The 12,419-nt window shown below is 40.7% G+C and overlaps 1 protein-coding gene across 2 annotated transcripts in view; it reads right to left on the minus strand.

Annotated features, from left to right (window-relative positions):
* The window catches only part of CTNNA2 (catenin alpha 2), a 530,531-nt gene that overhangs the window by 373,514 nt on the left and 144,598 nt on the right, over positions 1 to 12,419 (minus strand). For both annotated transcript variants that reach the window (XM_075092184.1, XM_075092185.1), the window contains exon 7: positions 462 to 665. In XM_075092184.1, the coding sequence (XP_074948285.1) occupies positions 462 to 665 (204 nt within the window). The remainder of the gene's footprint in view (positions 1 to 461; positions 666 to 12,419) is intronic.

A 12,419-nucleotide genomic window follows, 5' to 3' on the forward strand; every position in this document is an offset into this window, starting at 1 on the left:
TCTACATGTAACATCCTAATCAACAAACCCAATAATGACCATCATAAAGTGGAAATCACAGTGAAAATCACCCGTATTCACTCTCATTAAGAAAATAATTCTAAGGCCGTTCCCCCGTGCTTGACCTTAGTTGTCATGGAAAAAGTGTTTCACCTCAGAAGGAATTATTACGTAAGAAGAAACTTCAATGGTAAAGCTACAGAGAGCATGGAGCTCCTTTGCAGGCCAACATTAAATCCCGTGAACTTTTAATTGTACCAAACTTCTTTCAAATATTTGCATATTAAAAGGTTAAATAATTCAAATAGCGGTACCATTAAAAAGTTAAATAATTCAAATAGGATTACCTTTACTCCTGGTATCAAGACGCATTATTGGTTTTGTTAATTATTAAAGTCATAGCATTAGCCTCAAAAAGGTTTAATCATCTCCTGAAAAAGTAGTAAGAGGGTGTCACTTACATTATTCATATACTCGCTGAGCAGATCCTGCAGAGCCTGCCGCACGGCATTGCACTCGGCTACAATCCGCTCCCGGCGGTCGTCTCGCGTGCACGAGGAGTCTGCCATCAGCGCTGCGCCGCTGATGATACTCTCCAGCCTTTCCTCAAGAGATGGTCTGAAGCGGGCCTCGCTGAAAGTCATTGGGTCTAAAATAATTTTGTTCTAAAAAAAAACCAAAATACAAGCGGGAAAATTAGGAGCGTGCATGGGTCTTCAGGAGTTCTTCAACGTCTTATTTCAACAGCTTCATGGCGTTCTTCATCTTTCATACCAATAAGCTATCTACCAAAGTCCAAATCAATATTACAGAAATATCTGGTAGCCTTGAAATCCCAATATATACATAACATTTAAAATAATTATATGTAAAAATAATTCAGAACATGTAGTTATAAAAGACTACCGGCAAAAGCAGCACAACTGCTTCAGGTATGTATTTGGGAAGCCCATAGCGGAAAACAAACCACCACAAACGACGGTAGTATGCATACAGTCTGTGCGTGCGTCCCTGAACGTATGTATTATTGTATACATTTCACCTTGAAGGAAACTAATATTCTTCTTTCCTGAATCTTCTGAAAATGTCTGGGGTATTCAGAAAATTCATATGAAAGCTGCAAGTTATTTATGACTGAAAAGAAGGTGGAATATTCTTTGTTAATTAATTCCTTCATTTTCATTATTTTTGTTGGTAGGCTACACTGCAGACATGCTACCAGATTACCTCAGTATTAAATGAAAAAAATTGAGGAAATTGTCATTAACGCTGTAAGTAAATCATTATTACATAATCACACTTAGACAAAAATGTGGAATATCTCAGATTCCCATTCTGTAGGGGATGTTTCAAAAGCCTTTTTCTAAAATCTTTTGCAAGTTTTTGTGTTTCTTTTTGTATCAGGAAAAAGTGCTGGATTACTAAACTAAAAAGAGACCACTACAGGAAGACAGCCTCAGAACTTCTTTAATTTGTCACGTTGCCTGCTCGTTAGCAAAGTATCTTCATTCCACTAGAAAAAAAAATATTTTCAAAGACTGTTTTCTATTAAAGACAATAATTTTAATTCCTAAATTATGACCACTGCTAAACACTCGCGGACTTTATATATCAAACTTATTACCAAATTTCAAATAGGGCTAAACCACATAGATTCTACCCCTATCAGTGTACAACCTGGTGTAAAATGATGAGGTTTGAGTCACTGCTAGATTATATTCTGACTTGCTTTTCTCCTTTTGCAGTTCAAGGTAACAAACACCAAAAGCAATAATTGCCTGCCCCCACTTGCCGGCACAGTAACGGCACCACGTAATTCAGTAACCTTTTGCCACAATCATGCAAAGACCTTTCATCATTGCGTATTGTCTAAAAATGCGCTGTAAGCTGTGCGCTTCTTATTTTAAAAGAAAATAAATCATTAAATAGGAATGAAAAAGAAGTACTCTGTTTTCTAATAACCACACCTATTTTAAAGCACGTAGGATTTTTGCTAATGAACCATTTCAATTTTCACAACATTTTGATAACTTCATGATTAGTCTATTTCCCTTAATATCCAAGAGCAATCAACAAGCACAAGCCAAATGATATGGTTAATGTGAAAAAACACAACGCAGTGTATTAAAATGTAAATCAGGATTTAGGGACATGATGCATAATCAACATCTGCCTTTCATATTGCATCCTATCAGTTTATTACAAATCAGAACATCCTCAAATGAACTTATTCGAGGCTAAATTCCGATTCCATGTGAACATGTTTTCTTTAATTCAGCAGGACAAGGCTTTCACAAAAGATCTGCTTATTTCTCAGTAAAACTTCCAATTAACTCCCCACACAAAAAACATAACTCTCACTACTGTCCAGAGAAAGAAGATCAAGCCCTGAGAAATCTACAGCTTAACTGAATGCATAGCAGTGAAACAGTAATAAACATACGGTTGTCAGGAAATTTACAAAGATTCACCATTTAATACAAAGGAAAAATGGAAGAATTTGAACCAGACAGCATATTGTTCCAGCACCAGGAACTGCTGACTGAGGAGAAACGAACGCAGCTTTACGCAGAATGGGAAATAATGCCTCACGTGTATCTTCTGGGCTCTGCCTTTCCCAGCAGTAAGCAGAGCGGGTTTGCAAGCACTGAAATTAGAAATGACTTCTCTTCGAGTCAGGTCTGTGCATATTTATGTAGCTGTGCTTTTCAGTCAAATGCTAACACTTGGGATTTTCAGAAGTCAGCTATATAAATTCATCTTCACAACAGCACGTTTAATTTAGTAGTAGCAAGACCAAAATTGCACCAAATGAACTATCTTAGCAATTTATGCCATTAGTAGGAAAAAAATATTTTAAAAAATTAGCTGCATGTTTCACATTGTTTTTGGTGTTTCCTTATTAAAATCAGCTTGTATTTTTAAATTACTATTAAATGGTCATGTTAATGGTCATGTGGTGGGTTGTTTCTTCTTTTTTTCAAATGACCTTAAAAATGGCCATTAACAAAGACAGAAAGTGTTCTTCACTAGAGACTAGAGGATTTCCAACAGCCAACACACATTCTACTTGTAGCAAACCTCTTTCTCAATCCATAAACTCAGAGCAACATCCACAGTGCGATTTTCACGTTGCAGTTACAACAATGTGACTGTTCCTTCCAGAAATGCCTCGCTCTTCTGCCTCTTCCTTACAGGTGTTAAGTTCTCGACCTACACGGCAAACTTCAAACAGCAGATCTTACACCTCTCAGCGAGTCATGAGTCACACTTTTCTTCTTAGAGGTTTCTGAAGACCCTGCACTCAGTCTATGAGACCCCAGGACCTACCAAGAATGAATTCCTGGAATATTTCCCTCCTTTTCAAGCCCTGAGAATGAACAATCTGCAGATCAAATACCTCCAATATCTCCGAGCACTGAAACCCAACCCACTGTTTTCACAAGCAGTTCTGTCATACTCCATGAATAAATTTAGGAAATCCCGTACAGGCTACATGCAAATACCATTTACATTTTAAATAATAAAGTGTATATCACTGAGGGTGTATAATGAACCACACCAGCGTTCCTCACTGTAAAACACAGAAAAGGCATATTTGTGGGGTTTCTTTCTAAATAAGAAGAGATCTTCATGATGATCAAACCTTAGTTCATGAAGAATAAAAGCCACTGCACTGCACTCAGTAATTTTTCCTCCATATCCCACAAAACTTTTTGTTTATAATTAATTTCTAGGCTTAATAAGTCAGTTAAATATTTGTTTAGGATATTCTGTTAATGACAATTCAGAATCACACAATAATTTAGGTTGGAATGAACTTCTAAAGGTTATCTGCTTTAAATGCTTCCTTAAAGCAGAGTCAACTTTAACATGAGGCTGGGTTGCTCAAGGCTTCATCCAGTCAAGATGATATCTCCACCCATGGCGATTTTCCAGATCTCTCTGCTCCCTGTTTCGGTGTTTGATCACCTTCATGGTGTGTTTCGTTTTTTTTATTCTCCCCAATATCCAAAAAGTGTATTGCTTCAATCAGCTTGTGCCAGTTGCCTCTCATCCCAATACCACAAACCTCAAAGTAGACTCTAGCTCCATTTTCTCTACACCCTCCTACCAGGCAATTGAAGGAACGGACAAGATCTCTCCTCGAAGCCTTTTCTTCTGCAGTCCAAAAAATTCCCAGCTCTGCCAGCCCTTCCTGAATTGTCCTGCAGCCCCCTCATCCTCTTGCGGTCTCTGCATGATCTGCTCAAGTAAGTTAAAGTCTGCCTTGTGCTGGGAAGCCCCAGTCTGGATGCGGAACGCCTGACCCAGTTTCATATGTGCCAAATATGACACCAAGTTGAGTGGGGAAGGAGACACTCCAGAAGGGAGAGCTACTCTGCAGGGAGATCTGGATAGGCTGGAGGAGTGGGCCAGCAAGAACCTTATGGAGTTCAACAAGGACAAGTGTAAGGTCTTGCACCTGGGAAAACATAATCTGGCAGTGCAGCACAGACTGGGATGCACCTGGCCGGAGAGCAGCTCTGTGGAAAGGGACCTGGGGGTCCTGGTGGACAGAAAGCTCAACATGAGCGAACAGTGTGCTGCTGCGGCCAAGAAGGCCAACAGGGTGCTGGGTTGCATCAAAAAGGGCATCACCAGCAGAGATAGAGAAGTCATTATCCCGCTCTACTCAGCGCTGGTCAGGCCACACCTGGAGTGCTGTGTGCAGTTCTGGTCCCCTCTGTACAAAAAGGATGTGGCCAGGCTGGAAGGGGTGCAGAGAAGGGCCACCAAGATGATCAGAGGACTGGGAAGCTGCCATACGAGGACAGGCTGGGAGAGCTGGGTTTGTTCAGCCTTGAGAAAAGGAGGCTCAGAGGGGATCTCATCCCCATGTACCAGTACTTAAGGGGCAGCTACAGAGAAGATGGAGACTCCGTTTTTACAAGGAGTCCCATGGAGAGGACAAGGGGGATGGACACAAGTTGCTCTTGGGGAGATTCTGACTGGACACGAGAAGGAAATTTTTCACGATGAGGACAGTCACCACTGGAATAATCTCCCCAGGGAAGGGGTTGACTCGGCCACGTTGGGCACCTTCAGGAGTCGCCTGGACAGGGAGCTGGGCCATCTTGTCTAGACTGTGCTCTTCCTAGAAAGGTTGGACTAGGTGATCCCTGAGGTCCCTTCCCACCTGGGATTCTGTGATTCTGTGAAATATAGGGGCAAAAATCACTCTCCTGTGCCTTACAGCCTACAGTCTTACTAATGCAGCCTCGCAGGTGCCTGATCTGCATGGCTGTAAGGTGCACTGCTGACTCGGGGTGAACTTGCTGTCCACCATGAGCTTTAAATGCTTCTTTTTTTGCCTCCTGCTTTCTTAACCCTATCATCACACAAAATGACCAGAACTAACTTTTGTGCCTCTCTTAATTCATTTTCGTAACAAGAAACACTGCCTGGAAAGAAAACCTTAGAGATCCTAAGGAAAGAAACAGAACAACTACGCATTGTTTAAAATACAATAAATAATGATGTCGCTACTTTCTGCCAAGTGGTTATAAATAAATTATATTTTAGGTGTTTATTTTACACTCTAAACATTTCGCAAATGTCTCACAAGAACAACAGGTTTTTGAGATTTGGGGAAAAGAAAATAGGGATGAGAACCTGCTCCACGACAGCTCTTGACATTTGGTTCCCAAAGAGACAATTCTTTTTGCTTGTGAAAGGTTTTACTCCTTTTCAAAGAAAGCTTGGCATCTAAATGCAACTCAGACTATGAAGTTGATGCATCCAAAGTCCTTACACGTGTATTAACATTACGTTAAAAAGGAAATCACATCTTCTTGGAAGGAAGAAAAATAGTTGCCAGGAAATCTGGCTCAATAAATTCCTTCAGAAGTCTCAAGTCCCCATCACCTCTTGATAGCTCGTTACCGAACAATGAATGGAAATGAATTGGAACATTTACGTTTCTAGTTAGTTAACTAAGATTAGAGCCATATATCAAGGCCTGACACCACAATTCAGGCCTTACAATGAAGCGTTTCAAGCCTCTTTACAACTGCAGACAGATTAGTGTAAACTTGTGTCCTCCCTACGAACGTACACCATTTTTGGCTTCAAGTTGCTGAAACAAAGTCCAAGGAAATTAATTTAAATATAATTGGAAACTTATTTGAAAACTGTTACATGTGATAATACCTTTTTTTAAAGGATATCATAGTTAACTGCTTTCTCTTATACCCTCCATTTTATTGAAATTATATAACAGTGTGTTCATCGAGTGGTTGCAAAGTTTTAATAGAGAATGAAAACTTTCAGAAAATAGAGCCCTTCATACTAATTAGTACTACAGACCACCTTTGTCCTGTTCAAAAGGGAATAAACTATCACAAACACTAATAAACTATAGGGCACCACTTCTGAAATGTAAAATATGAGACAAATTATTAATACTTCAACTAAAAATAGTGACAATAACCACGTACTTTACAGAAATGCATTATTGTATTATCAGAGAGCACATAATCAGTGAAACTTGGTGAAATTTATCTGGATTAGAATATCTTTTTCAACAATTCAAAAAAATATTTCAATTAAAAATAAAAGTAAACCAAAACATTAAATTAAATTAATCTTTTAAAACAATTTTACATCTCCAAAAGAACTATGATTACTGTAACACCTGTGTTTTCCAAATTAAGCGTGTGCTCTTGCAAAAACTTACTTATTATGTGCAGTGCCTTATTACTCAGGAAAAATCTGGTCCTCTACTCATTTCCATAAGTAGAAAGCCTTAAGGAAATTTCAGCAGCTCTTCACAAACACAGCTTTCTTTACTTTTTAAACACTTACGTAATGTTAATCATTGGGGAGGCTGGAGGGGGGAGGAAGTTCCAAAGTCAATGGATAGACTTTGACAGCGCTCAGCATTCTGGGAAGCTTGAAAAGGATGGCAAAAGTAATGATGACCTTTATTGGGCCCTTCAAATAATTTACTGTGCTCTGATCTTTGAAACAAACCCCCCAATTAAACAAAAGTTATTTCTGCTTGTAATTGAGTAAAAGTGAATTTTAAAAGAAACTATCAAATCATATAAAAGAAGTCCAATACCCGCTTCTTCTGTTCTAATGGGAAACAACCTTCTTATTTAAGAACAGTAACACTTTAAAAGCCCTGGTTAGGAACATACACACACACACAAGACCCAAACCAAAACTGAAAAAAAAAAAACACTTCATGGCCTTCTGTAGGGCTGTGGAAGGAAGGAAAGTTGAATGGATTTTTCAGACTCGTATTCTCAAAGACAGGAAAGGCATCTTTGAGGGCATAATGATACAGATGTGAATCCAATAAGAGATGCTATAAGGAAAAAAAATACAACCCAAACGTAAAGTTTGAAGAGTATTTGTATAAGACAATGTGGCAGCTGCAATCATCAGTGTCCAGCTGGAGCTCTGCAGGCAGAGCAGTTATCCTAGATAGAACCGAAATATCTTTCGAGTAAGAAACTTCTGTGTAACACAGTTTTACAAACATTTACACCTAAGACAATCCCAGTAAACACAAGTGAGGTATCCTGTACCACAGTAAGCAGCAGAGTACAGCAGAAGAGACACGTTATTAGAATCCAGGCCTTTGGGTCCTTTATTGACTCTCTATTCATCTGTTGTGTGACTCTGGACAAATGACACCTTCCTTCCTCTACTTCTCTTTTTACACTTCATTAACTCGTCTGTTTAGCTTGTAAAACCTTCAGGGCAGAGACCATTTCCTAACATGCTTCTCTGGTTTAGCACAATGAAAATACAATTTTTAAGGCAAATGCCACTGCAAAGTGGCAGAACAATATGTCGGAAGAAGAAACCAAAACCACAGCGACAAATGCCATTAAAAAAATCAAATTGATAAACGTCTTAGAGAAACGATGTCACAACCACAAGCCAGTATGAAAAACCGCCTCTGTGTAAAAAGCAGCACACAATATACCGAGGGACCCAGTTTTTCAGAACCACCTGGGAGACAAGTCTGTGTAAGTAAGAGTGTTCAGGGTGTTTCTGTGTCAGAAGTGCCTGAACAACCAGGAAATCAGTGTGCTCGCAGGTTTGGTTTATGTACATGTGTCAGCGTCCCTCAAAGGGCTAACACGGCTGTTTCATTCCTGTTCAGGGATAAATCAACTGCTTCCACCTGTTGCTGTGCTGTGTTTCACCGACAAACCGTACGGGTGTGAGGGGAAGGAATACGAACAGCGTGACAGTGCAACGCCCCGGGGGGGAGGAGGGTCCCCCTTCCTCTGCCTTTTCCAGCTCCCCAAAACGCACCCCTGCTTGCATCGCTCCAGCGCAGCAGCTTTCCGTGAGCTGGGCTGGTGCGTTAAAAGAACGGAGAACTAATTCAGAGAGACAAGGGAATATCGTTGCTTCTGGGCCAGCAGCACGACTGAATCCATAGCAGTTTGGTGACTATCACACTCGGGAGAAGCGCAGAGCCAGGAGCAGACAGCGCTGGAGCAGCCTCCAGCACTCCGCTCCTGACTGTTCTCTACACGGAACAGGCATGTTGTTTCCCAGAAATATCCGTGGTGTTCACTTATCACATACTTGAGTTACACAAGCGTCTCAGAGGTGCTGAATAAACACCCTCAAAATAGTACCAAGTGTAGTCTAATGGGAAAATTTCACTCAGCGTTATTTTTGAGCTATTATATGTAACGTGACAAAATTTTAATATATTCTTGATTTAACAGCTCAGAAATTCATACTTCTTAGTAACAGTGACATAAGCAACCTATAATAAATTGAACAATAATGGAATAATTGCATTGCTACAGAAAACATTTATCTATAGAAATGTTTATTAGGTTTTTTAAAAAGTGTGTTTCCTTTCTGTGTTTTTCTATTATCTCTAAGAAATTTGTTTGGATGAGGGTTCACTACAACAACTCCTTTGCAAAGAAGCCGGTTACCGTCCTACTACAAACAGGTTAAATGTATTTGACGGGAAAACACACAAAGCACCTGGCGTGTTGACACACAGCTTTTTCTGCCGTCAAAAGAAGTGGTAGCCATGTGGTATGATTAAACTTACAAACAGTATTTTTCCTTGCTAAATCTTTTTATAATACTAATTTACTACACAGGAGCATTTCACGGCGGGAAATAAAATTTAAAAGAAACAATCGAGAATCCCACTAGATGGTGCTGTTATACAGCAGATACAGACCAGCAGCACCCTTCTCGCTGCTCCATGTGAATGAAGGTAAGGGGTTCCTAAGGGCGCTTCCCTTTCCAGAGGTCGCATTTCTGCTCCACATCTGATATCAAAACCCTGCCACTGCCAGTGCTGCCCCTCACGCTCCGGAGCTGACACTTCACAGTAACATAAATGCGTTCCCACACATACACAAGCACAGATAAAACATTAACTGCAGCATGACACGAAGCCATCTACTAAGACTAAAAGTAGAATGAACTTCTGAAACAGGTGATGAAAACAATTTGAGTTTCTTGCTGCTAAACTACTCCCATTCTGCACAGAAAATTCTGTGGGGAAAAAAGACCCCAGAAGAAGCAGACAGAAGGGGTTGCAGTGGGCAGGAAAGCGCAGCGATGACTTGGGAAAAAAAAGCTTGTTCTGCCCCTTAGTGTCACCAGGACCCTGAAAATCTGCTGTGCTTATTCCTCTCTTAGAAGGATTCCAGCATCCTCAAACCTATTTTTCTGCAAACAGGAAAGATTTCAGGAGTACCACGAAGTGCAGCGCTGCGCTGCTGCTCCCTCCTTTCTCAACACGCGAGGGGCGACCGCTCTGCCCGTCTTCCCCACTCAGGGGAGATCGAAGGAGCGCAGAAAGTGCCGAAGGATCCCACGCTACGGAGTAGGAGCTTTTGAAGCATCGGGATGCAGCCCTACTGCCTTCACACGCGAAATGATGGACTCAGCACCATTCCAGTTTAAGAGCTACCTCAGCTGTACAAGGGAAAAAAAAAAAACAACCCTGTTTTTCATTCAAAGTCATATACGAGGTTATCTCAATTTGCAGCACACCTTCTCCAGTGCACACCAGCCCAGGTGCTCCTATTTAAATTCGATTTATAACTGCTGCTACACAGAAATAACCATTTGACTGTGCCTCCCCAGACAACAGAGCTCAACAAGCCTAGTTTCAAATTGCTGTGGGGGATGTGCAGTAGTATTTTTGAAATAGTTTCTTATGATTTCAGTGCTGAAACAAACACGTTTCCATTTTCATTTCGAAGCACACATTTTGTCCTTTTGTCTCCAGCACCACAAATCACTTCTCTGAAGAATGTTTTTCACAAGTAAATTGTGATTCCGCAAATATTCTGTGAAATCCATCCTCAGGCTGAACATCTACTATGGTTATTTGTCCAAAACCCAACATTTTAAAGGTAGTCACTTAATGATAGAGGATCCCTTGTGCCTGCTACCTTTATGCCACATTTTGACTGCTCTTAATTTTATTACAAAAAGAAGCATCCTTTTCTGTCGTTGTACCCAAGTAATAAGTCTTTTCAGCTTCTTTGTAATATTTTTTTTTCATTACACGCTTATTAAATCTTTCGCTCCATTTAAGGAGCACTGCATTCACTAGTCCTGATAATATTCCTGAAGGATTCTTAATATCTTTGAGAAATATGCTGTGATAGTGCCTTTAGTAAGGATGAACTTCATTTTCCAGCCTGGAGGAGAGCGACCAGTGCCATCAGCCACTTGGTTTCTCACCAGACATAGTCATCTCCCACATGGTAGACCTGCAGTGTTCAAAAACTTATTAAAGCTTCAGTTACCCTGCCTGGAATTTTTCTGTTCAAATCCTTCTCATAATAAAAAATGGTACCTTTTCAGTACCTCGGGACCTACCGCAAATATAGAAATACATTACACACCAAAAACAATTTTAATCAGCTCTTTCTGTTCTCAACCAGACCAATTCCTCCATAAACCAAATTATTTTCATATTAATTCAAGGCTCAGTGCGATTTTGAAATCTGAGAGTAAAGGGGTGCCGCACAGGCAGAGCAGTCCGAGATGTGGCATGGATGAACGCTGCTGGAAAGCGGCTTGGAAGGGAAACGGATGTGCACCCCCAGAGAAACAGAACGTCGCTGGAGCACTGAGGTAACATCGAGGGCAGGCCGCGTCTGTTTGGACTCGCATATTAAAAAGTGAGCACTATATATAGATTTTATCAACTGTAATGTTGTTTTATTCCACTGATAGATACGGAACGTGCCAATTTATTATATACACACCACACAAGCACAGAACTGGCGGAGAAAGTCAGCTAAGCAGTCTCACCAGTGCCGATGTTTTCCTTCTGGAGCACTACAAAGGATGACAGGTATTTGGTTTTACCTTCAATGGAAATCAGGTTTTTTTGGTCCTTTTTTCCCTTTAGACATCTCCCCCTCGCTAAGTCACAGGCTTTATTCATTTGTTTTATCCTTGTCTCATAATTTATTGCAGACAATCCAAGGTTTGGTCCAGACATAGAAACACTCCTTTTTGTGGGTCTCAGGTGCATGCGTAGTAAACTATTTGGTATTTACAAAACTGTTATGATTACCCTTCTTTTGTCATATCAAAATCTAATGCAAAATATTTAGAATTGTTTAAAATGTGAAGTATTTTTGGGTGCCCTGTTTGAAACCCCTGGAATTTGAATTTCCACAGCGGTTAGCACATCTGAAGTGCTGTCAGCACATCCCACTGACACAGCTACGGTTCTAGAAGCTAAGAAACCACAACCTCGGCCCATATTTTGAATGGAGGCACTCCCCTGCTACTCGGAGATCCCTCTCCGTTCTGCCATGCAGAACACGTTCCCCTCCCTTTTGCCTCCAGTCCTTGCTGTGCTTTGCACCCATCACTCACTCGGTACCTATTTATCCAGTTACCAACCCCACATCGGAGTATCAATGCCATCTATCTTTGCCTCAGCTTTCATCTAGCACAGATTTCCTGGCCTTTCTCACTTCATTTCTTCGCACTTGGCAATTTTACTATCTTTTTATCCACCTCCCCACTGCTCTGCAGTTTGATGGTTAGGTCCGTGGCTCTCATGATGGCTGTGGGGAGAGCACAGAGGGCAACGGGTGAATCAGCCGCGGGACAACACAGCAGTGCCTCGGCAATCAGAACGGCTGAGACCTACGCAGGCTTACCAGACCAACACTACCACTTCCTCAGCGCAAACAGTATTTTCTGAATTCACTGTAAGGTCTTTAACAAACCTCTCGATGGAACTCGCATAAATTTGGGCACGTTTCATGACAGAAGTCAAAGGTGCATCCTCAGTTGCTGTAAGAACCCAGAAATATACCAGATTTTACTAAAAAATTAAATTATTAATAAATTCAGGGATATCTGGATTTATAGTATCTAAAAATAAAGCAGGAACA

Source organism: Phalacrocorax aristotelis, chromosome 4 (genome assembly GCF_949628215.1).
Source record: "Phalacrocorax aristotelis chromosome 4, bGulAri2.1, whole genome shotgun sequence".
In the NCBI taxonomy this organism is placed as follows: domain Eukaryota; kingdom Metazoa; phylum Chordata; class Aves; order Suliformes; family Phalacrocoracidae; genus Phalacrocorax; species Phalacrocorax aristotelis.